The sequence below is a fragment of the Sminthopsis crassicaudata genome, chromosome 6 (genome assembly GCF_048593235.1).
Source record: "Sminthopsis crassicaudata isolate SCR6 chromosome 6, ASM4859323v1, whole genome shotgun sequence".
Classification (NCBI taxonomy): Eukaryota; Metazoa; Chordata; class Mammalia; order Dasyuromorphia; family Dasyuridae; genus Sminthopsis; species Sminthopsis crassicaudata.
The window spans coordinates 71,697,227-71,720,331 of NC_133622.1; the positions used below are offsets into that span (position 1 = coordinate 71,697,227).

General features: G+C 40.0%; 2 protein-coding genes across 2 annotated transcripts in view; one reads left to right on the forward strand and one right to left on the reverse strand.

The window, feature by feature from the left end:
- Nucleotides 1-8,412, forward strand: part of SMARCA5 (SNF2 related chromatin remodeling ATPase 5) — a 44,539-nt gene extending 36,127 nt beyond the window's left edge. The window contains exons 18-24 of the mRNA XM_074272989.1: nucleotides 1,979-2,092; nucleotides 2,389-2,511; nucleotides 3,420-3,552; nucleotides 4,322-4,440; nucleotides 4,885-5,097; nucleotides 7,305-7,412; nucleotides 8,112-8,412. Coding sequence (XP_074129090.1) covers nucleotides 1,979-2,092; nucleotides 2,389-2,511; nucleotides 3,420-3,552; nucleotides 4,322-4,440; nucleotides 4,885-5,097; nucleotides 7,305-7,412; nucleotides 8,112-8,177 — 876 coding nt within the window. The 3' untranslated portion in view covers nucleotides 8,178-8,412. The remainder of the gene's footprint in view (nucleotides 1-1,978; nucleotides 2,093-2,388; nucleotides 2,512-3,419; nucleotides 3,553-4,321; nucleotides 4,441-4,884; nucleotides 5,098-7,304; nucleotides 7,413-8,111) is intronic.
- A 2,067-nt stretch (nucleotides 8,413-10,479) lies between these two features.
- The window catches only part of FREM3 (FRAS1 related extracellular matrix 3), a 91,724-nt gene continuing 79,098 nt past the window's right edge, over nucleotides 10,480-23,105 (reverse strand). Inside the window, exons 16-23 of the mRNA XM_074275748.1 lie at nucleotides 20,644-20,836; nucleotides 19,019-19,123; nucleotides 18,500-18,627; nucleotides 16,072-16,206; nucleotides 14,119-14,245; nucleotides 13,186-13,373; nucleotides 12,787-12,933; nucleotides 10,480-12,707 (exon numbers count right to left, since the gene is read on the reverse strand). Of these exons, the coding sequence (XP_074131849.1) occupies nucleotides 12,225-12,707; nucleotides 12,787-12,933; nucleotides 13,186-13,373; nucleotides 14,119-14,245; nucleotides 16,072-16,206; nucleotides 18,500-18,627; nucleotides 19,019-19,123; nucleotides 20,644-20,836 (1,506 nt within the window). The 3' untranslated portion in view covers nucleotides 10,480-12,224. The remainder of the gene's footprint in view (nucleotides 12,708-12,786; nucleotides 12,934-13,185; nucleotides 13,374-14,118; nucleotides 14,246-16,071; nucleotides 16,207-18,499; nucleotides 18,628-19,018; nucleotides 19,124-20,643; nucleotides 20,837-23,105) is intronic.

Below are 23,105 nucleotides of genomic sequence, written 5' to 3' on the forward strand. Positions count from 1 at the left end.
GCTTGGGAGGGATGGCTAACACATGGGATGACAAGAATTAAGATCCAAAAGGATCTTGATCGCTTGGCTAGAGTATTGGGGGGAGGCTAATAAGCTAAAATTTAAGGTGGATAACTATTTAGACACAGTTCTTTTAAAAAGGATCTAATCTGCAGTTTTTAGTGAACTACATGTATAATATATGAGTCAGCAATGTGATGTGGCAGCCAAAAAACATCAGAGATGGCATAGCTTGCAGGAAAAGAAAAATTTTCATCTTAATATTCAATATCCTGTTCAGACCCCACCTGGAATATTGTATTGTGGTTTAAAAAGGACTTGGCCTCGTTAGTGCCCAGAGGAGGACAGCACATTTGCTCATGACACTAGAGGATCTTGGGCCTGGAAAAGCAGAACACATATTCTATTAATGGCTGTGCTCACATATCTGAAGTGATGGTATGTGGAAGAAATGGGGTAGTGTTGCTGCTTCTTCCATGTATGAGTTGAACCAGATAGATGGCTGGTGAAGTCCCTTCCAACTCTCACATCTTAGGATTTTTTTATGTATGTGTGGCACATGTGCCAATTTTAAGTAATTGCTTTTATTTTTTCTAATTATATAGCTGACAAATTCAGGTTTTATAGAACCATATTTGTATGCTTTATTTAAAATTTTTTTATCTTGCCTTAGCTTCCTCCCTATCTTCTTTACCATAGTAACAAGTAATAAAAAAGAAAGTTCAGAAAAACCAACCAAAACATCATCCATGTATGAACAGTATATGTGGACTGTCTCTTTGGTAGGAGTTTGGGAGTCTGGGTTGGCACCAAACAATTACTAGTTTTTTTTGTTTTGTTTTGTTTTTTTTCTTTTTAAAAATCTATTTCCCTAGTAAGTTAACATTATTTCTCTATTTCATTTTTTAAAAATATACATGGAATAAACCTCAGCCTATCAATATGGAATTTTTGGGGAAAGAATTAGAATTATTTTAGAGAATATATCAGTCAGCAGGTTTTAAGCATCTACTATGTGCCAGGTATAGTGATAGATGCTGGGGATATACATTTAGGAAATGAAACAGTTTCTCTTCATAAGAGGCTTATATGCTAATAGGGAAGATGAGTACACATAAAAATGTTTTCGTATATATGCACATATGTACATATATATATATATATATATATATATATATATATATATATATATATATATATATATATATATATACACACAGACATGTACACACACATATGATGACTTAGCAATGTGTGGACTGGAGTGATGAGGGATGTGAGTTGGGCAAATTTATTAGGAGTCTGTTGGAGTAATCTAAATGAGAGGTGGTCAGGGACTAAAGAAATTATCTGAACTAAGTGGAGAGAAGAGTTGAAAGGACCAAGATTCCTCTGACAGGAAGAGGAGAAGGAAAGGAGTTAACAGTTCGAATTGTAGAGTTTGGAATGTCTAGTAGACTACCAGTGATGTGGGATCAAAATTCAAGGGAGATGCTGGTTGAATGATTGATTTGCATACAACCTGATGAAGTCTTGAAAGAGCATGTAGTTCAGTGTTTTGGGGATCTTGGAGAAGATCCACTCACTTTTTGGGAACTAAGATGGAGGTAATAAGATCAGAGGATTCTGGGAGGGAGCAGTCACATGATAAAAAGCTAACTTAGGAGAGAGGTGTAAGTTGTGGCTCAGCCCCAAAGTCTTTGGACTTGCACAATTTCTTTGCAGTTGCTTGCACACCATGTGTTTGTCTTTTGTTTCAAACAATGAAGACAGTAAATATGAATTTACCATTCTCCCTCTTCTCTCCCCCAATTTATATGACATGTAAATTATTTTGGTTGATAATTTGTTTAATTTCACTGAAAGGAGAGGAAAAGATGTATGAGCTTATATTTTAATTTTAGTCAATTGTGAAATACGACCTTAAAATAGGTTTTGGGAATATTTAAAATTGTTTTACTTTTTTTGTCCTCCACAGGCTCCTCGACCTCCAAAACAGCCCAATGTTCAGGATTTCCAGTTCTTTCCTCCACGTTTATTTGAATTATTGGAAAAGGAAATTTTGTATTACAGAAAAACAATTGGGTATAAGGTAATTAGATATTTGGAGTTATTTTTGATTCATCTCTACATTTCAGAAAAATGTTTATTAAGCATGTCTAAATATAAATGATTTTGCAAATAGTCATTTGACAGCAAATAAAGAAAAATATTAATTTTGTAACAAATACTTTTTAAAAGCATGATACTATAAAAAGTTTTTTACTTAAGATGAAGATATTTTATATTGAATAAATAGATTCAGGACAATGTTACCTTTCCCAACTTAAGAAATTAATTCATCACATAATAAAATGCCACCTAGAGAAAATCTGGGCATTTTTTCAGGTACCTCGGAATCCTGACCTACCAAATGCAGCCCAAGCACAGAAAGAAGAACAGCTAAAAATTGATGAAGCAGAACCCCTCAATGATGAAGAGTTGGAAGAAAAAGAGAAACTTCTGACCCAGGTGAGTATAGGGATTGGTGGTAACTGGGGATTATTAACAATCCCAGCAGCTCTCAAGCAGTCTTTTTTTGACTAGATATGTGGTGGGAAGGGCAGAGAAGAAAAACATAGACAAATGAAATCATATTTATTGATGATTGATTAAAAAGTTCAGGTGCCCAAAGAACATGGAGGGAGAGAGGGGACGGCCACCTGGAGTTAGTGAAGCTTGGGAATATGCAAGATTTCAGTTGATGTTTGAAGACTTGGTGTAGGATTGGGAGAGATTGAGTATATTCTAGGCAGGATGGATGAAGATACTCATTCTTTAGGAAAGGCCAGTATAGGAATTTGGTTTGATTAAGAGCAAAATGGGAACTAAAATGAAAAGCCTATTAATTAAGAACAAAAAAATAAGCCACAGCAAAGAATTGACTTGAAAGTGAATTTTTATGTTTTCCTTTACAAGATGTGTGACATTTTAAGTGATGTTGAACAAGATTATATCTCTGTGTATACAGCTTTAAATGTGATGATGTTTTATCTGTAAATGTGAAATTGGAGGTATTGCTATCCTGTGAAGTGCTGTCAATTCTGCTCTTTAGGTTACATCTGCCAAATGAATGATGCATGTTTTTTGCTTTTCCTTACAAATAGTTTGTATGGATGTGTTTCATAGTTTGCAAATTTGTTTTTAATACTGTGATTAATGCCTTAATTTCAGTAGTGCCCACAAGTATATGACTACTTTAAAAATGGCTGTTTTAAAACTTAATGGCTGAAGAATGCATTAATTCTGCAATGATTATTCTCGTGTAATTTGTACTTAAGCAAATATAACAGGAATTTCTTCCTGATAAAATAATGTTATGAGTTTTATTTGAAAGTTATGTTTATATTAAAAATTATGTTTCTTGAATTGAATTTAAGGGATTTACCAACTGGAATAAGAGAGACTTTAACCAGTTCATCAAAGCTAATGAGAAGTGGGGTCGTGATGACATTGAGAACATAGCTAGAGAGGTAGAAGGGAAAACTCCAGAAGAAGTCATTGAGTATTCAGGTAATTGTGTGTGTAGGTGTTTCAATTGAATTTGTTATGATGTTTCCATGTTCCCACATTTTAGGACATTTTGTTCATCATCGGAGTGATCTTAGTTTGTTCATATTTATAGATTACAGTATCCAAAGCATTTTTCTCAAAAGCCTGTAAGTTTGTTGCCTGTTTTATAGGTGATATTAAGGAGGGTCAGTACACGTTTAAGGTCTCATAGTGATAAGTGGTAGAAAAGGGGCTCTCTCCCAGGTGTAGTGGAATAAGAATGGGAAGTTTTACAACTGGCTGCACTTGATGCAAGTATGACTTGTACAAATCACTGGACCCTTCTGGGCCTTAGTTTGTTTCTCTGTAAAATGAAGAGATCTGAGTAGAGTGCTAAAATGTTTTCCAAATTTAAAATCCCATGATTTTATCATCTCATATTTTTCCCTATTCATCATTAAATTGATCCTTGTAGAGATGTCCTGTTCTTTGTAACTTTCTCAGTTAATGTATATTTTTAGTCATAAGTTTTATGGATCTGAGTTACAGTGTCTGCCTGGACTATTTAAATCTTAAAATGTGTACACTTGACCTGTAAGAATTAAGGATAGAGGCAGAATTTGAGTGAAAGAATATTGTGCATTATCTATAGCTATAATTAATTAGGAGTTTTTAAGGAAACAATATGAATTTTTAACAGTGAATAAAATTTAATGGTAGCAAAAATTTTAATTAGGCTTGCAAAGCTCACACCTGCAGATTTTTTTTTTTTTTCTTTTTTCTCTTTAAGCTGTATTCTGGGAACGATGCAATGAACTTCAGGATATAGAGAAGATCATGGCTCAGATTGAAAGGGGAGAAGCACGAATACAGAGGAGAATTAGTATCAAAAAAGCACTTGATACAAAGGTACTTGCCAGTTCTTTAAGCAAGGATAGTATTTTATATAGGCCATGAATGGGAAATTTAAAAAACTCTTTAAAATGTTAATCCAGATGACTTTTAGGAATCTGATAATGTCTAATGAATACATATATATTGTCTTGATTATAGATCATAATTCTATCTGAATTCAGTTTGGATTTATTTAGGTTAGTTATCTAAGGGAATTAGTTTCAAAGGTTTGAAGCAAGGATTTTCTACTGAAAATTTATTACTTCAAATACCTGGTGAACAAGGTATTTGCAATCAAAATTTTATAGCAGTTCAAATGCAATTGTGAAGGCTTGGATATAAAGTTCTCATTTGACATGCAAGGATGTCCTTGATTTGACAAACATTGTGGTTTTTGAAATTATTTCGTGTCTTGCCTTTTATTTAATGGAAAATACTTGTGAAATCTGCCTGGAATAGATTGGCCGATACAAAGCACCTTTTCACCAACTGAGGATATCCTATGGTACTAACAAAGGAAAGAACTACACTGAGGAAGAGGATCGATTTCTCATTTGTATGCTTCACAAGCTTGGCTTTGATAAGGAAAATGTGTATGATGAATTGCGACAGTGTATTCGAAATTCTCCTCAGTTCCGATTTGACTGGTTCCTCAAGTCCAGGACAGCAATGGTGAGTGTGGGGGACCCAGCTAAATAGCCAGCCAGCCAGCCTTTGTCATGGACTTAGGTGCCAGGAGCTGTTCACAAATAATGGGGATCATTCTTTGTAGATTATACGCCCGACAGGTAGGTTAATTAATGTGTGTCTTTCAAGAGCATCTTTTCAACGGAGCTTGTGATGATTTTTGCTTATACAGTAAATAAAAGATGGTCTTCAAATGTCATAACTAGTGTGAGAGGTTTCGCCTGTGTTCCTGAACTTACTCAAAGTGATCCATCCTCAGGCTGTTTTTTTGCAGTCTTTGTTCCTGAGGCTTTAGGAAGATGTGGGGCAGGCGTGAGGCCGGACTCGTGGGCACTCAACCATTTTAACCCTCGGTCTGCTCTCTAAGTCTAACTTTAGAGAGCTCTGCAGCCAAATAAGGTCTCATGGGTGTCACGAATCCAGACAGTGGAGGCACGGGCTCTACATTCCCTTCTTAAGTGTCCTCACTGATAGTAATTACAGCTAGCAGGTGACCATCATTTTTTTTGTGCTTGCAGCAGCCCATGACCACAGCGAGTCAGTGTCTCCGGGTGTCCCTAGTTCAGAGGGTGCCCTCTAGCTGCCTCCAGAAGCCCCTGCTTTGGGCAAGGGCACCCAAAGCCCTGTGAGCCAGCATTCTGGGGCAGGCAGCTGGGCTTGGAAGGGTTAACCACATGTCCTCTTTGCAACCGAAATTAAAAACGGATTTTTATTCTTTTTATCAAAAATCTTCTGCCTCTAATTGTCTGACATTGGAATTAGAGAATGTATAGCCTTCCTTTGTATGCCCTCCTCTACCCAGGCTACATGAGCAGCAGTGAGCCAGCAAAGCTCTGCCAGAGGACAAGAGTCATTATTTGCTACAAATAAGGGGTTTCTGTAACTCTTTAAGCTGTGCCAAATGTGATCATGTTTTTAAGGGGAAATAGAACACAAGTCATCGTGGGATAATGGAAAAACCACTGGCTTTGGAATCTGAGGTCTTGGATTCAAATCATGCCTCATATATTTACAAACTTTTTTTTTGGGCAAGGCCCTTCACCTCCTAAAACTTGATGCCTCAATTGTAAAATGAGAGGGTTATGCTAAGTAGCTTCTGAAGTCTTCTAGATCTAGTTCAATGATCCTTTGTCTCTTAAATAGATTATGCATTAGTGAGTGAATAGACAAGATACTGGGGCTGAGGTATAAGAAGTATTGCTTATGACCCATGAGGAAAAGGGACTTCTTAAGTCACAAATATAAAGAGAAATCTGCCAAAATTTTTGAAATTCCCATTCATTTTGTAATACTTGTTGTTTGTTCTTTCATCCATCTTATTTAGTTGAAAGGTTTTTCTGTTCCTTTCAGAACTGTGTTTATATCATGGTATATTACCAGTAAAACAACCATAGTTGTGTAGTGCAGACAAATTTTGAAACCTTGGTTGGTAGTCCATGGTAAGATGATAAAATATCGCAGATGTTTTTTTCCAGTCTTTGTTCACAAAATAGTTCTTTTAAAAGAAAAATATTAAGATAAATGTGTAAAATGGCTCCTGCTCAAGGAAAACAACTTTCTTAGTTTATTTTTCAATCTGACCTGATAACATTCATCAACTCTCTAGCACATGGAAGGGGCACAACAGAATGCCTTGGGCAGAGGGACAGCTTGCATGCTTCAATTACTGTTCCTACGTCCAAATTGGGAAAGTAACTTTATTAATTTTTTTAACTATGACTTTATTGCTCAAGGGTCCCCTTTCACTAATGATGTTTATGATTCAGAAGTGAAATAAAATTAACTCAGATGGACTTGAAACTTCTTGTGGGATCTATTCTGTGCCCTCAGTTTCTTCAGGCTCCTGGCACTTTTTACACTGTGGGTGATTTGAATTGGTGATATTTGGTGTAGAGGATGCTCCTTACATAGGGCCACTGTGTGGCACTATTGTATCAAAAAGTTTGTGTGTGGTCTCCAGTATGGTGATTGTTATTATTGATAATAATTAAATACCTTTTGCTTTTATTTGTTTTAGATTTGTGTTAAACATAGTTTAATCTCTAGAATTTTGGAAGCAAATGATTGTATCCATGTAAGCTGGGTTTGTTGAGTTTTCTAATAATAGAAAAACTTTAGGGCTTGCTTATTTATTTATTTATTTGGTGTGTGGAAACTAAAATTTACCAGGTGAATTTTTATCTATAACTCAGGAACTTCAGAGGAGGTGTAACACATTAATTACTCTGATTGAAAGAGAAAACATGGAGTTAGAAGAAAAAGAAAAGGCTGAGAAAAAGAAACGAGGACCAAAGCCTTCGGTATGTATATGTAAATCATTTCTTCCTTCCTACCTCTCCTTGATATTTAAAAAATAGAGTAAAAAAAGTGTGTGATCAGCTAGATAAAGTTTATGGGAATACATTATTTTTCAAGAATACAGTGTTTGTCATTTTAAGTTATGTTTGACTAGTTCTGAGTAATTAATAAATAAATAATACCTTTGTTATACTTGGCATTTATATATAGATAGCATCTTTCTTTGGAAAATTTCCAAAGCTCTGTAGTTCTACAAGGAAAGTAATGAAAAATTCAAGCAAATTGTTCTGTTTCTAAGTAGTAGGCTAGTTCATCATCACCAAGTCTTTTAATTTCTACTAATTAACACTATAGTAGGAATTTTTTTTTTCCCCTTGACCTGTATTTAGGTGCTCTGTATTGTTTGTAATGGTTGAATTTAGAAAATTTTCATTCTTAGGTATTCTTTGAAATATTAACATGACCAGCAAAATAGGGTTTTTGATGTGTAATTTTGCAGAATAAGTGTGATTTCTGAAAGGAGGAAATGTGATTTAGAATTTTTTGTTATTAGAGATATCTTCTATATATCTCTCTTGAAAAGCACTATGTTATTGGTCTTAAGTGCTAGGCTTAAAAATTGTCTTAGTGTGCTAGTAATTGTAAAAAAAAAAAATTTTTTTTTCCCAATGGTTACAGTTAGTTTTTCTATTTGTTTTTAGGCACAGAAGCGTAAAATGGATGGAGCACCTGATGGTCGAGGAAGAAAAAAGAAGCTAAAGCTATGAATGCTTAATTGTTTTGTAATCACTAAATTTTAAAAAGTAGTTCTTTAATTTACGGGTCTTCATAAGATGTACTGTACAATGCTCAACTATTATGTCATTAAGGACATCGGGTTCATCTGTTTACTGAACTAGACACATAGTATGTAGCTACACTTTTTTAAATGCAACAGCTGTGCTGAAATTTTTTTTACCATTAACACTTGAAGTAATAAAATAGGCTTCATTTATTAATAAATGCTTCATTCGATTTATTTTTCTACTTTAGCTTTAGTTGAGAAGATTGTGAATGTTTTGTTTTTCAGCTATAGGTTTCTAATCTAAGACTTTTTTTATAAAACTAGGCTTGCTAAGCTAGAAGAGACTTACAAAGAAAATAATTTGTATCTTCAGTCTCTACTTAGTTGTCAAGTTACTTTAATTGACCTTGAACTTTGGGTATCTTCCTACACTGAGTCTTATTTTGGGACTAATACATAATACATAATCCTTACTCACCATGTGGGTAGGATGAAACAAAACTTTAGACATACTAGTTAATTCTATGCACATTTTATATGTTGTGTCTCTGCTTCCCAGAGTTGCTTATTTCTAAAAGCTGGAATGTACCCTGCTGTTGGAAAGATGACCTATTTTTAGTTCTGTAGCCAAAGACAGGATTTGTCTGGTTCATTTAAACTGTTGTAGCATTTTATGAAAGAAAAGCTAAATTAAAAACAAATAGACAAACTTGTATCGGGTAAACGTTTTTAAAAATGACATGCTATGACTACCATGATTTGGAAAGTTGATGTCCCTGTGCCCAGTATTAGAGATTTATTAGAACCAATCAGAACAGGGCAAACTGGTCATTCAGACTGTCAGACTTTGGTAAATATAGTAGTGCAAAATAATGCAGTTTGCAGATTTCTAGTACTTCATTCCCAGAGCAATTGAGAAATGTTTATTGACATATAATATTCCCCGTTTCAAAATATTCAGAAGAAAATGTGTGAGAAACAAGATTGAATACAAATCTCTCTCCTGTTTTTTCTTAGACTAGAAAAAGCTAAAGCAGGAGTACCCACAATATGGTGTCAGGATATTAGGCCCAGAAGCCTTTGTGCTATATATAATTTGTATGTTTTACATGTGCAAATTGGGTACATACATAGTTCTCCATTTTTCTAGGAGAATGCAATAAATGTAGCAACATGAATAAATATAATTTTTATAATCTTAGAGTTGTCTTTTCTTTCCATTTCTTTAGTTGCTTCTTGGTTTCATTTTTACTCATGCTATCTCAGCTATTTCTTGCTTCCCTTTGGCTTACTGCCTTTTCTTCTCTTTTTGCCCCTCCCCTAAGTTTTCTTGCCTTCATGTCTTTCTTATCCCCATAGTTTGAAGGACTTGGCATTTTATGATTCAATAATGGGGAGTCCTGATGCCATGATAGCTATTATGTGAGCATGACTCATTTTCATCCCACGTCTGAGAATTAGGACTTCCCTGGTTCAAGTATTGTTTCAGTTTCAATCCAACCTTGTAAAGAAGGGTGACACTGAAGTATTCCCAGATTTTTTCATCACACATCCAGTGTCTTTTTTTCCCATCCTTGTCTGTGATGGATGGAGGCAGTTGATGATTGTGGAAGCATTTTGAGGGAGGGGAGGGCAGGGTAACCTAGTGCTATGTTAGTGTGATTTGGGAAAACAGTCCTTAGCATAGTGATAGTATACAATCCTGTTGGGGAGATTGAAAGAAAATTAATGAGAAAGGCCTTTTGAAAATTTGACAAGATCATTTTAAAAAAATGTTTCCTCCTGGGAACCAAAATACTTGTGTATTTCTTGATTTTAGGAAATTGAGTCTTTCTACAATGATCCTAGGTTTTGTGTGTGTCTCACACACACACACATCTGCGTATATATATATATATATATATAACTCTTCTAGCCATTTGAGAAAAAGTTCTAGTGATTTCCAACTTTACAAATCTGTCCTAAAATATTCTGTCTCATTAGCACAACTTGGTAATATTTAAATTTTGCTATCACATACTTGTAGATGAATACTTTTTCTTCCCATAAAAAAGACCTTCCTTTTTGTTAGTTTCAGATCCCTTAATTTTTTTTTTTTCCTTTTTTAAGAAAATCCAAATTGTTAAGTCCAAGAGAGGGGTTTGATTTGTTTTCCCCATCCTCTTTCTTCTCCCCCAAAACGTGATTATATCTCAGGGTCACTAACAGACAATACTAGTTTAAAAAAAAAAAAAAAAAGGCAAAATGATCAAAGTAATATTTTTTAACATCTCCTTATGAATTAACACATTTAATTATTTTAAACTTCTATTTCAAATTTGTAGACATTAAAAGGCCACTAAAAAAAAATGACACTATGCAGGGATAGTATAATCTAGGTATTGTAATTCCTAAAGCTATTTCCAAGAAAGGAGAAGACAAGGCTTCTGTATTTGGAATAAATGTAGTAATTATATGGTAATCTAGTCCAGAGACAGGCCAATTAGCACTGGTCTGACAGACACTCAAGGCAATTATTGGTAGTAGTCTTCTATGCGAACCAGTTACAATCTGTTTTCTTCATTTTTTTTTTTTTTATCTTATGCATCCAAATTTTAGGTTTCCTAGGTGAGACTCAGAACTTTCTAGTACAAAAAAAAGTCTTTTGGAATAAGCTTTTGGAGATCTATGGCACTTGTATATTGATAAGGTCACATGAATATTTGGGGAAAAAATTTTCACTTGCCCATAACAATTGGCTCTTTGTATAAAATTAAGGAAAACCTGCCAATAGATCATAACTCTTCTCCAGATTAGCATAAGGGAACATTTTGGTGCATCTCTACTTCTAAAAGGCATTTCTTTTTGCCCAGAAGAATGAAATACTGGAGTATATTGAATCAATTCAATCTGGGGTCTATTGAAAACAGGCTGCTCTGGATCTTCAGGACTCTGTCATTGGGCCATTTCTAGCTCTTTTTGTTGATTAGAGTTCTTTTTCTTTCCCACTGCATCAGATCCCTGATTTCATCCTTGATCTGAAGAGCCTTTTGCACCCTGTTATTAGAACTGAACCTCACTTTTTCTCAGGCACCCTAACCTGCTTTCTGCTTTCCCCATGGTGACATTGTCTACTTTCTCCATGGCTGGCATGTGCTGTTCCTCCCTCACTTGTACGCTCTGTAGAACTCCTAGCTTCCTTCATAGCATAGCTCACTGTTAGTTCTACAAGAACCCCCCACCCATGTAGTGACCTTCTGTTCCCTGCAAATTGCTTCAGATTTGCTCACCCCATTTTGTATGGATTGATCTAAGTCTCCCTGCAGCTGAAGGAACGAGCTCTTTGACAGGCAAGTTACTCGAAGGCTCCGCTGTTTGCTTTGTCTTTTTCACCCCACTGCCTGGAATTAAAGAGGCACTCGGTGTTTCTTGAATTCCCTCCAGATGTATAAAAAGCCTTCCCATATAACTGGGCAAGTTAAGCACCCCCAGATAATTTTATTTTTAATATTGGCATCTTACAGTAATAATGACTGGCACTTGTATGGAGACTTAAAAGTTTGCAAAGGGCTTTCATGTGTTACTGCAACTCGTCTTTGTAACTGCCCTGTGATGAAGTAGGTGCTATTAGCCCCATTCTATATGTAAGGGAACTAAGACTGAGAAAAATTTAAATGGCTTTCCAGGCAAGATCTGAAAGTCAGGGCTTCTGGACTCCAGACCCGCCCACTTCCCCCTGCCACCTGTCTGCCGACTAGTCCCATAGCCAATGCAGTACATCTTGTCCTCTGGGCTACATAGACATGTACATGACACATGTATAAATGTGTGCATGTAAACAAGCAGGCGTGTATTTACATGTGCATGTACAAATGTAGATTTGTGCATATGTGTGTATGTGTCTGTATATACATATATATCTACATACAGGGGAAGCAAAGACTAATTTGGCAGTGAGCCCCAGATTACGGGGCCATACAGAAGGTAGTTGCTGCTGGTAGGCAGGAAGGGCCCTAAAGGGCAGAAAAAGCTCCTGTGTGGGATGCTGACGTTAAACCTCTGAGCAGTCAAGGCCCTGCTGAGGAGGGACGGCCTTCCTCCCTGACGCCCGGTGCCTGTGTTTCAGGAGAGATGTGGCTGCTAGCGCGGTGCAGCTAAGCAGGAACAGACTGACCGCCCCCGCTAGGATGGGCCCCATGCTAGTGGGCGTCTCTGTGCCCGCCTTTTCTAGCCCTGGCTGTGGGCCTGCCGGCAGAAAACCCTCGTGGCCGAGCGTGGCCTGGGCAGAGTGGAGCAGGGCCACCCGCTGCATGTTGGTGCCCATGTTGTGCTCCATGCCCATGTCTCCAGCTGGGGGGGGGCTGTCCGCATTGGCTCTCCTCCTGCGTTTGAAGGAAGGGGTCCCTGCCAGGCTGGGGGCAAGGGTGGGCACGCGCTGGCGCTCCAGGCTCCTCTTTCCCAGACCTTCGTTGGCATTTCCTCTCGAGCGCACAGTATAAATTGCGTGCAGATACCACTCTCTCCCAGCAGCCACCTTTGAGGATAAAAAGAGTGGTTTAAGCAGAATAAAAGGGGCAGGAAGGGAGTGACAGAGGAAGGTGCCTGAATCCTACCTGGAAGAGGGCTGCCGAGGACAGGCTGAAACCGTCCGACCCCGGCTGCTTCACTAAAGGAAGGGCCTCCTCTTGGTCAGCGGCCAGGTGAGCGTTGAATGACACATTGTGGAATCTCATGGCCTGTGTCTCTGGCTGAGCCCTATCCTAGGGAGCAGGAAGGAGGGTGGATTTTGATTAGTAATTAAGGAAAAGTCAGTGCATCGTGACTGAGCTATTTAGGGAACGCAGAGACTTTCTGGAGGCTCCAGTGGGACGACAGATTTTGGACTACTCCTTGTACTAGCTGTGGTTCTGGTCGTCGGTTTTCCTGGTGCTGTGATCTCCATTTACCCATGTCGTTACTGATTTTACCCTATGTAGTTACGGGATCTTGTTAGATAAAGAACAATTACTCACCAGTATCTTGAATCTGTACAGGAGGGAGGGCGAGTCAGCCAGGCATCCATAATCTTTATTTTCTGGGTTGTACTTGGGTACATGCCCGTCAACCCCTGTGCACAGGAAGACTTTCTCAATGTGACAAAAAAAAGCGTCGCCGAGATTCTGAACGGGGTCCACCATGACCCGGCCATAGATCATTGAACCTAAGGGAGAGGAGGAAGCAAGAATGTTTTGTAATGTGGCAAGCGGCTCATCACCTCATGCTACCGATTCTGAATTTGGCGTCCATTTTAGGAGAAACAGTCACTAAGAGCTTCTCTTTATTACATGAAAACTTGTTTGACCTTTGTTGTTACAAATAGAATTTCCTGGGGCTTTCTGAGGGCTGCTTCATGAATGAGTGTCTGAGATTGGGGTGGAATCTTTTATTCCAGGTATTAAAAATAGAGTAACTTCTTATTTGCTTAATTGATATTAATTAGAATCCTGTCAGAAGGAAAAGGAGACTAAGTGGCTTTTGAAAGGTCATTCTAGTTATTGATTAGGATTTTTCATCATTTTAATGTTTCCTTTTTCTTATTAAAATGATCTAATCTGAGCTGGATCACCATTGAGAATTAGTGATGTCTTACTTGTTTATGAAGCAGTTAGATAGTACTGGGGATCCAGCGTGGACCTCAACCCCGGGTTCAATCCATCCTCAGACATTTACTAGTTGTGTGACTCTGGGTAAGTCTCTTAGCTCTGTTTCCTCAATTGTAAAATGGGAATCCTGACAGCACTTACCTCTCAGGATTGTTCTGAGGATTAAGTGAAATATTATAAAAAGTGCCTAGCACATAGGTGCTTCTAAGTTTTTTGCTTTCCTTCCTTCCTCCATTTTTATAAGACCATTAAAATATCCAAACAATAACAGATGCTTAATTATAACCCTGGGAGAAGCTTTACCTTCAGAAAAGGCTACATCAGATCCTGCTCCAAAGCCCATGGAGTCATCAGATATCCAGAGTTCCTTTTTAGAGAGGAGGAACATACGAGTGTTTAGACTAAATTCAGCTGCTACTGGATCACTGACCTTGTGAGTGGGTAGGGGGAAAAAAAGAAATGTATTTACTTACAATCAGAGAATTAATAACCCAAATTATTTCACAACAACATGGCAGAGAAGGTTCCATCCAATTACCCAACTGTAGAAGTTATGATTAATTTCCACCATGCAGAGGTCTGATTGTGTCTTGTTCTTTGTATTCCCCACAATGCCTTCAGTTCACATAATATGTGATCAGTGAATGCTTATTGAATGAACATCCTTCATATTCTTATCACTGCCAATATAATTTAGTTAGCAGAGATCCGGAATACATAATGAATAAATAAATATGCATTATCTTCCTTGGAGAACAAGATATGGTTTTATTCAGAAATATGAATTCTACTTTCCCTACAGTGGGTAAGTAATAGATCAACACTGGGGGTTTATGATGTGCAAAGCACCTGAGGGGGATTATAGAAATACGTATAATAAGGAACAACCCAGTGTAGCAAAGTGGAAAAGGCATTGGACTAGAAAGAAGGAGATGAGCATTCTAATTCTGGCTTTGTCAACTTTACTAGTTTGTGTGACTTGGGAAAAGGAACATGAACTCTCTAAGGCCATTTCCTGCCGAACACCATTCAAATGTAACACACTGAGCAGCAAAACAGTTTCTCCTGAAGGGACTTAGAATCTAGTTGAAATGAGATATAAAAGTACAAAATGTTAAATAAAATGAAGGGTATTAACTTTGAGATAAAATGAAAGGTGAAGTGTTAACGGAAAGTAAAAAACGAAAAAAGTTTGGGTAATATTGGCAGTTTTATGTGTGTTTGTGAGGTGATATGTTATAATCTCTTCAGTCACCAAGACCCATGTTCAAATATTGCCCGATACATACTCCCAGTGTAATTATGGGCAAGTCACTTCTGACCTCAGAAGAAAGTGGTCTTCCCACTTACCAATGACCTCTCAATTGTGAAATTCAATGGTTCCAGCTAATTATACAGCAGTATAATAATTTTTTCTTAGTCCTTTGTCATCTCGGTGGCCACCATTTCTTTCTGGTATTCACTTCTCTGATTTTTTCTGTCACTGCTTTCTCTTATTTCTCTTTCTACTTGAGTGGATATTCCTCAATCTTCTTTACTGGATCATCCTTCCATTCACTCACTGTAGAGTTCCCTAAGAGTCTGTCTTGCGTTCTCCTCTTTATTGATGATTTCAGTAGCCTAATTTATTTCCACACCTCAAACTCTCCCTATTCCATTCCATCACCCACACAACTGATACTTTCTTAATCCACCAGCTTCCAGTGTCCCCTCAATCCCCAAATTATGTCTCTGTCTCTCACTTTCTCTTCCTTTCTCTTCTCTTTTTTTCTCATCCCATTCTCTCTCTCTCTCTCTCTCTCTCTCTCTCTCTCTCTCTCTCTCTCTCTCTCTCTCTCTCTCTCTCTCTCTCTCTCTCTCTCTCCCTCCCTCCCTCCCTCCCTCCCTCCCTCCCTCCCAAAGAGGTAGGGACTGTTTCATTTTTTGTCCTGTTTCCTGGAACATAGTAAGTAACTAATATATTCTTGTTGATTGATTTGATCTCAATTCTCTCAGACGACTCTCTAAGACTGTAAATTACAGCTAAGGTACCAGTCTGCATCGATTGAAGGGGGTTTTCACATTGGGTGTCCCAACTCTAATAGCTCTAGACATAAAATATTTCTTTTCCTGCATCTGATGACACAGTTTTTAATGAGGCAAAGTTGCAGAGCAAGAACAAGGTTTGGATAAATCCCACTACAAAAGGCGCCACGAGGATTGCAGCAGCCAAATGGAGAACTTGAGAGAAGTTCTCTCCCAGGGGATGTTCCTTACCTGTTGGAACCTGATGTCAAGGTCAAAGGCGATTGGCTCCCGTGGGTGACATATCATAGGTAGAGCATATTGTTGTTGTGGGGCAGCCACACACGGGACCAGCTTGATGGTGTAGGTCCCAGAGTAGTCCCGAATCTGTCCAAACACAGTGAGTTAAAAGGATGAGGCAGAGGGGCTCCTAGCCTCGGGCTACAGCCTTAATTCTATTGCAGCTGAGATCAGTCTATGGAAACCTGGGTTGGCAGTGAGTGAGAGGCTGTATCCATTGGCGCAGAAGGAATGAGCAAGACTGATATTGATGATGGTGATAATAAAAATAGCATTTATATAAAGATTTAGGGTTTTTGATCTTTACAACAATCTAACGAGAGTTCAGTTTCCGATACTAGTTGTGTGACCCTGGGCAAGTCACTTAAGCCCAATTACCTAAGCCAAAAAAAAAAAAATACCATTTACCTTTTGGGTTGTTGTGAGGACAAAATGAGATAATATTTTTAAAATGCTTTGCAAAGAGCTATATGAATTCTTCTAAGTGTTATTCCCAATTCATTGAGAAGGAATCAGAAGGTGGGTGGGCTTAATGGCGTTGTCCAGGGCCACACTACTGATAAGAGTCTGACTCTCCTGACTCCAAATCCATCCCTTTATTCCACGCCATTAGAAAGGAACAGGCTGATTTCAGGCCCTTCTGAAGAAGAGAGGCCCAGAATCTTGCCTCCTTTCAGCCAATCACTCCAGCCTCTTGTGTGCATGCATATCTGGGATCCTTGTGGTTAAGGGTAGAAGCCATTTGTGATGACCATATCCTGCTTTTGGGACGCAGAGGAGCTGTGCAAGTGTCCCTTCCTGTCTGATAGCAGAGATTCTGACTGCTTATAAATCCAGTGGTGGCTCAGCGGATAGAATGCTGGGCCTGGAGTCAGGACTACTGGGCGAGTCCATGCCTTAATCCCCTGGAGAAGAAAATGGCAAACCCCTCCAACGCCTGCCAAGAAACTCCCAGGGTCTTCGGGATCACGGTTGGACGGGACTGAAGATGGTCTTTTTCCTTTCCCCAAATATAAAAGAACATGCAGAATGCATATCCTCAAAGTTAAACAAAGGCCAAGGGCAAAAGAATTGAAAAAAGATGTTAAAAAGACAGAACGATGTGACTGGGGAATTTATACATGGTTACCCCTCACCCTACCCCCCTGAAATTTTCCCAACATTCATTCCTATTCCAGAAAACCAAAGCTGCCTGCCACTGAGTGATCTTTTCCTTTGGGCTATGGGAATGGAAGAGAGCGCTGAGCTACGGGACGTGAGCGCCTACAAAAACCTGAGACGGTGCAGCATGCTGTCATCCTTTTGCCGTTAAGAAGTGCATTTTTACAGACTAGATCCACAGGCCAGCCTCTGTCCTCTGCAACATTCTTCCTTTTACATTCTCCTGAACGAAACTCAGGTTGATATCTGACATTGTATCCTCTACTACACTTAAAGGACCTGCTATTTCTTTCCTGTGGATTCTCCTTATTAATGAAGATTACAACTTATTTTTTATTCTTTGTGAATTACCTTAGCTGAAAAAATGCCATTTCATTTTGGCAATGAATTTCTGAATTTAATATAGATTGGTCTCAAATGAAAGTTGTACAGTTTCTCACTAGTGTTCAAAGCCTTTCTGCCTTGGGTGGGACCTCCCAGAGCGTGCATCTGGCTGGTGTTGCCTTTGAAAACCCCGTCACTCCATGTCACAATGCGGTCTAGTTTAGAGGGCTAATATCCCCTATTTAATAATAAAGCTTATGGGACTATAGATTCAGACACACCATTTAAATGGGACCTCAGGGGCCACAAAGTCCTGCTCCACACTCCACACCTCCACACGAGAAGATTAGGCAGAGACTTACTTGTCCAAGGCCATGATGAAGAAAGGGTCTGAGGCAAGATTGGAACTCACGTTCAGTAGTGTCTTCCCTGGGCTACCTGGCTTCCTCCAGCTCATGAATGTTTCAAGTTGGTTTGATTAATTTTGTCTAAGGTTTAACAATGGGCTTATGAGATGATTGAAAAGGATAAATGAACAATTGACAACCAAGTGGTATCCCTAAATTTTGAGCAATTATATCAACTTTGTATATATTTTCATTTACATAAACAGAACCTGCAATGGCCTCTCCTATCAGGTACACAGCACTTTCTGAAGGTTTTCTCTCTAATTTTGGTGCTATGAATAATCAGAGAGAAAATAAATATTTATCTCCCTTACCTCATATTGTATTGATCTCTCTTCCCAAATAGAATCTGACCTACGGAGCTCCTCTTTCCCATCATTTCCAAGTGACCCAAGCTGAAGTCTGAATGCAAAACTTGAGGATTAACAACAGAAACCCTTTTTAAAAAAAATCTCTACTCCCACCTCGATTGATAAATGTCAACTCACAGCAAAGTCCGAGACAAAACTCCACCGCTGCTCTGGCTGGTGGAAGGCCGGCTCGCTCCTCAGGAGGGTGAGGGTGAAGGTGAGACCGGGGTGGTCCACAGACATCACCGTGGATGTCAGAGCGGTCCCTGGGCAGAGAGGATGAGAGCCGGCAAAATGCTAAGGGGTAATGGCAGCTCAGTATGGTACCAACAAAAGAATGGAGACCTCTGGTTCTACAGATAGTCACAGCCTTCTGGGATGTAGAGATAGGGGAAAATTCAGAGATCAGCTAGTCTTACAGCCACCGGGCAGGGATTCATTACTACAGGGTGAGCCATTTATTTCCATGTTCTCTTCCTCAAAACCCTAGAAAGATCCAGGAAGGTAGGAAGACCTTGCTTGTCCAGGTTACTGTGACCCTACTTCTCAGGCTGCACTTCTATCGTCTCATTGCAAGTTGTCAGCTACCCTGGGAGGTGCAGCATAACTCACACTGGACGGGCCTCTTACCTAACTGGGACCAGGTGGACCTCTTACCTGGATGAGACATCACAAATTGTCCCCGGAACCGGATCTCTGTCTGGAAGCCAACCAGCAGCCGTCCTTCCTCATTGATGTGCATGCTGGTTGGGTGAAGAGTTCCTAAATAGAGGAAGAAGTCAAGACGGCAGATGTGTTTGGGAAAGGCAAAAACGGTCCTTGCCCTTGATCTTACTTTTTAATGGGGGCCCCAACATGCAGACAACTTTGTACACATACTCAGATGTATGCATGTATGTTGTTTTTCAGTCATGTCTGATTCTTCATTACCCACTTTGGATTTTTTTTTGAGCAAATATACTAGCGTGGTTCGCCTTTTCTTTCCCCAACTCATTTGACAGATGAGGAAACATGGTTAAGTGGCTTAAGCCCCACAGGTTTTTTGTGTCTGAGAAGTCACAGATATGAGTCTTCCTGACTCTTGCGCCACCTATTTACACATATGCACACTTGCATAAAACACACAAACATACATACACACTGGGTTGGAATCAGGTCTTCTGACTCCAGGCTCTATTCTCTGGGGCAGAAGCTGCCTCAAATTTTACATTTTATCCTGGAGATAATAATAGGGAACTAATGATTTATGAAGCAGAGGGTTGTATAGGGGTGAGGTCTTGGGAAATCCTCAATTCATTTCTGGGGTGCAGAGGGAATCCTGATGAAATATTGGTTTCTTATCAAAAGCAGACTTTTCCTTGGAAGCAGATTATTGATGCATCTCTCAGGACATTAATTATTCCCCTGGCTTTGCATGGAACAGCTCTAACTGGATTGGGTCCACTTGGGTTCTTTCTGGTCCCTCTATAGTTTTCTGTTGGCTTTCCTGCCTATGTCCTTAGAACTGGAAATAATTTGGTTCAGAAGGCCTCCATTCTTTGTAATGTTTTCTGTTGTCACTCTTGGTTGTCTAGGCTTAGTTATGGCATTGATTTATGTCTAAAACGTGTTTCTTTCCACAACTGACTGATTACCAGAGGATAACTCAGGCAGGTAGTCAGGGCTTTGCTCCAGTGTTCCAAAATTAGGAGGGGCATGACAACACTGGAGGACCTTAAGCAACTGGGCTTAGCACTTCAAGAACAGGGCTCTGAGGACTACATGGGTCTGTAGGGTGGGTTGGGAGCTTCTCTGCAACTTGAGTCCCAGAGAATATCCTAGAGCACTGAGATGTTAAAGTACTTGGTCAGGGGTCCCTGGGACAGATACAGTGTCCAATACAGGGCCAAAAGCAGGACTGGAACACAGATTTTCCTGGCTCCAAACCAACTCTTTATTCATTGGGTCATTACTTCAGTCAGTAAGAATAGGTAATTAAGCCTATGTATGACTCAATTAAATCAATCAACTAGTTAAAATAAAATTTGACTACAAATCCAGAATCTAAATTTCTATTGTACTACATGCTTCCCCCAAAGTGAAGTTATAATTTCCCACAGGAGAAGCACTATATTAATATGTCTCCTCCTCCTCCTCCTTCTCCTCCTTCACCTTCTCCCCTCTATCTCCTCCTCCTCCTCCTCCTCTTCCTCCTCTCCTCCTCCTCTTCCTCCTCCTCCTTTTCTTCCTTCTCTCCCTCCTCCTCTCCTGTTCTTCTTTCTCCTTAGAATATACACACTTACCCTGAAGCTCTGATCCTGGGGGACTGCCAATGCCTTCTTTCCACAGTATGGCAGTGTCATACACAAAAGTAAGCCTCAGCTCAGACCGCAGGTCAAAATGCTTCCAGCCCCCAATTGCTGCTGGGGAATGAAAGACATAGGAGACAAAGAGGGGCACTCGCAGGGTGACATGGGACTGCGCTAGGCTTAATACCTGAAAAAAAAAAAAAAAAAAGGAAAAATGGAGTTTAGGACCCTTCCACATGAGGATGAGTTTTAAGCCCCAAGTAAAAACCATCCAATATCCCTTGTTGTGTCCTCCTGTTCTGATGAACAGAATATTAGCTCGCTGAGGTCAGGTACTACTCATTGTACTATAGTCATGTACTAGGTTGGACAGTGCTGGGTCTAAGTCAGGAAGACTTTACCTCAGTTTCCCCAGCTGTTAATGAGCTGGAGAAGGGAATGGCAAATCACTCCAGTATCTCTGCCAAGGGAACCCTGAATGGGGCCATGGAGAGTAGGATACAACTAAAACGACTGAACAACAAACACATCCCAGGCACTGAGTACACGGACTCATGCAGAACAGCCCATAGATGCTTGGGGGATGAGTGATCATCAGTGGTTTTCATTGTCCTCCGTGGGGGTCCGTGTCCTTTATTATACCCACGGAGAAATGTTGGGATAAGGGACGCACCCAGATGCCTTCCCCGGGATGCCGACTCTCCGGGTGGATCTGATTCTGGATCTCTCACTACAGAGACACTTCCGAGGCTATTCAAAAAGGGGTCAGTGCTTCCTCTGAGTCACCTTTCCTCTTAGGTCTCAGATGACAACTTAAAACTCTCTGATGCACTTATATAATGACAGGGGATCCAGTGTCCTGTTCCATAGAAGAGGGGAAGCCCTGTAGGGATCTTATAAAGGAGCAACCTGGCATGGTGGGCAGGCCACTAGGCAGACAATGGTTGAACTGCACCTCTGACGTTAACTTACTCTGTGACCAGGAGAACGTCACATACTAATAGTTATCATAGCTAGCATTTATGTAGTAATTTAAGGCTGGCAAAGTACATCCCTCTCACTCGACCCTCACAACAATCCTGTGAGGTAGATGTTGTTATGTCCATTTTGCAGATGGGAAACTGAGGCTAAGTGACTTTCTCAATGTCACATAAGTAATATCTGAGACAAGATTTCCTCATGACTTCAGGTCTAACGTTTTCCACTTTTCTACCTAGCTGACATTAGCTTACCTTGCCAGTTCTGTTTATTCATCTATAAAATGGGGGATGGATCTATATAATCAGGGAGATCTTTTCTAGCTGGAGCCAAAGGCCGGAATCAGTGTCCGACCTGTGAACAGGAACCCCTGTTTGTATCAAGCTTGCCTCCAGCGGCTGTGAGCTGTGCGTCTGAAGGCAAATCACAGCGCCTTTCTAGGCCACAGTTTTCTCACCTCTAAAAATGTGATAATATCTGCGTTACTCATCTGCATCATTAAAGCCCAAGCACACCAGAGCCGCCGGCAAACTGGTGTGAGAGATACACATCACTATTATTATTTCAACTTTGCATACAGTAGGCATTTAATAAATGCTTGCTGTATTCCAGTGTGCTATACTGCATTGTACTGAAACACTAAAGCCCAGGAAGGCTAAAGTTTGCTTTAAGGTAGAGAGCAGGATTGAGTGTCCCAAATCTCCCACTGAATTTTATATCATCTATCTATCTATCTATCTATCTGTCTATCTATCCATCCATCCATCCACCCGTCTATCTTTGAAAGTTCAAAGTTCCTTAAAAAGAGCTCCTGAAAGAGTCTGCTTTCCCTTTTTGTCACCCAACAATACACAGAGCCGACTGTGTGCAGGCCACTTCCCTGGTTGCTGTAGCGTGGTGAGAGCCAGTTCTCAGCAGTGGGGCCTTCTCCCTTTAATCTGAAGCAACGAAGCTAGAGATTATACAGCGATCGGTTCTGATGGACGTGGCTCTTTTCAACAGCAGTGTGGTTCAGGCCAGTCCCAACGGCCTTGTGAGGGAGAGAGCCCTCTGCGCCCAGACTGAGGTCACCGATTCACCACACAGCATTGCCACAGCGCAGTTTCACTGACCAGACCTGAGCCGAGCCGAGGAGGAGGGAGCGGGCCCGCGGGGAGAGCCCTTCCCGGCCCGAGCGGGCGGGGCTCCTCCGTGTTCCTAGCACCCTCCCGTGACAAAGAGGGGGTTTCCTCCTGTGGGGCTTGAGGGCTTGTTTCTGCGGCACACGCCAGCTGTCAGCTTCTCAGGTATCTCTGTGGGGGTGCGAAAGTGAGGGCGGGGAACCGTGATGGGGCCGGGAGAGCGGGTAGTCGAAATCCCTTCCAGAGAAATCCTTCTCTTTCTTTTTCACACAAAGCTCCCTTTAAGGTTTGTAAAGCATTTGGCATTTTCTTATTCGATCCTTACAGCAATGCTATGAAGTGGACACCATTTTTCCA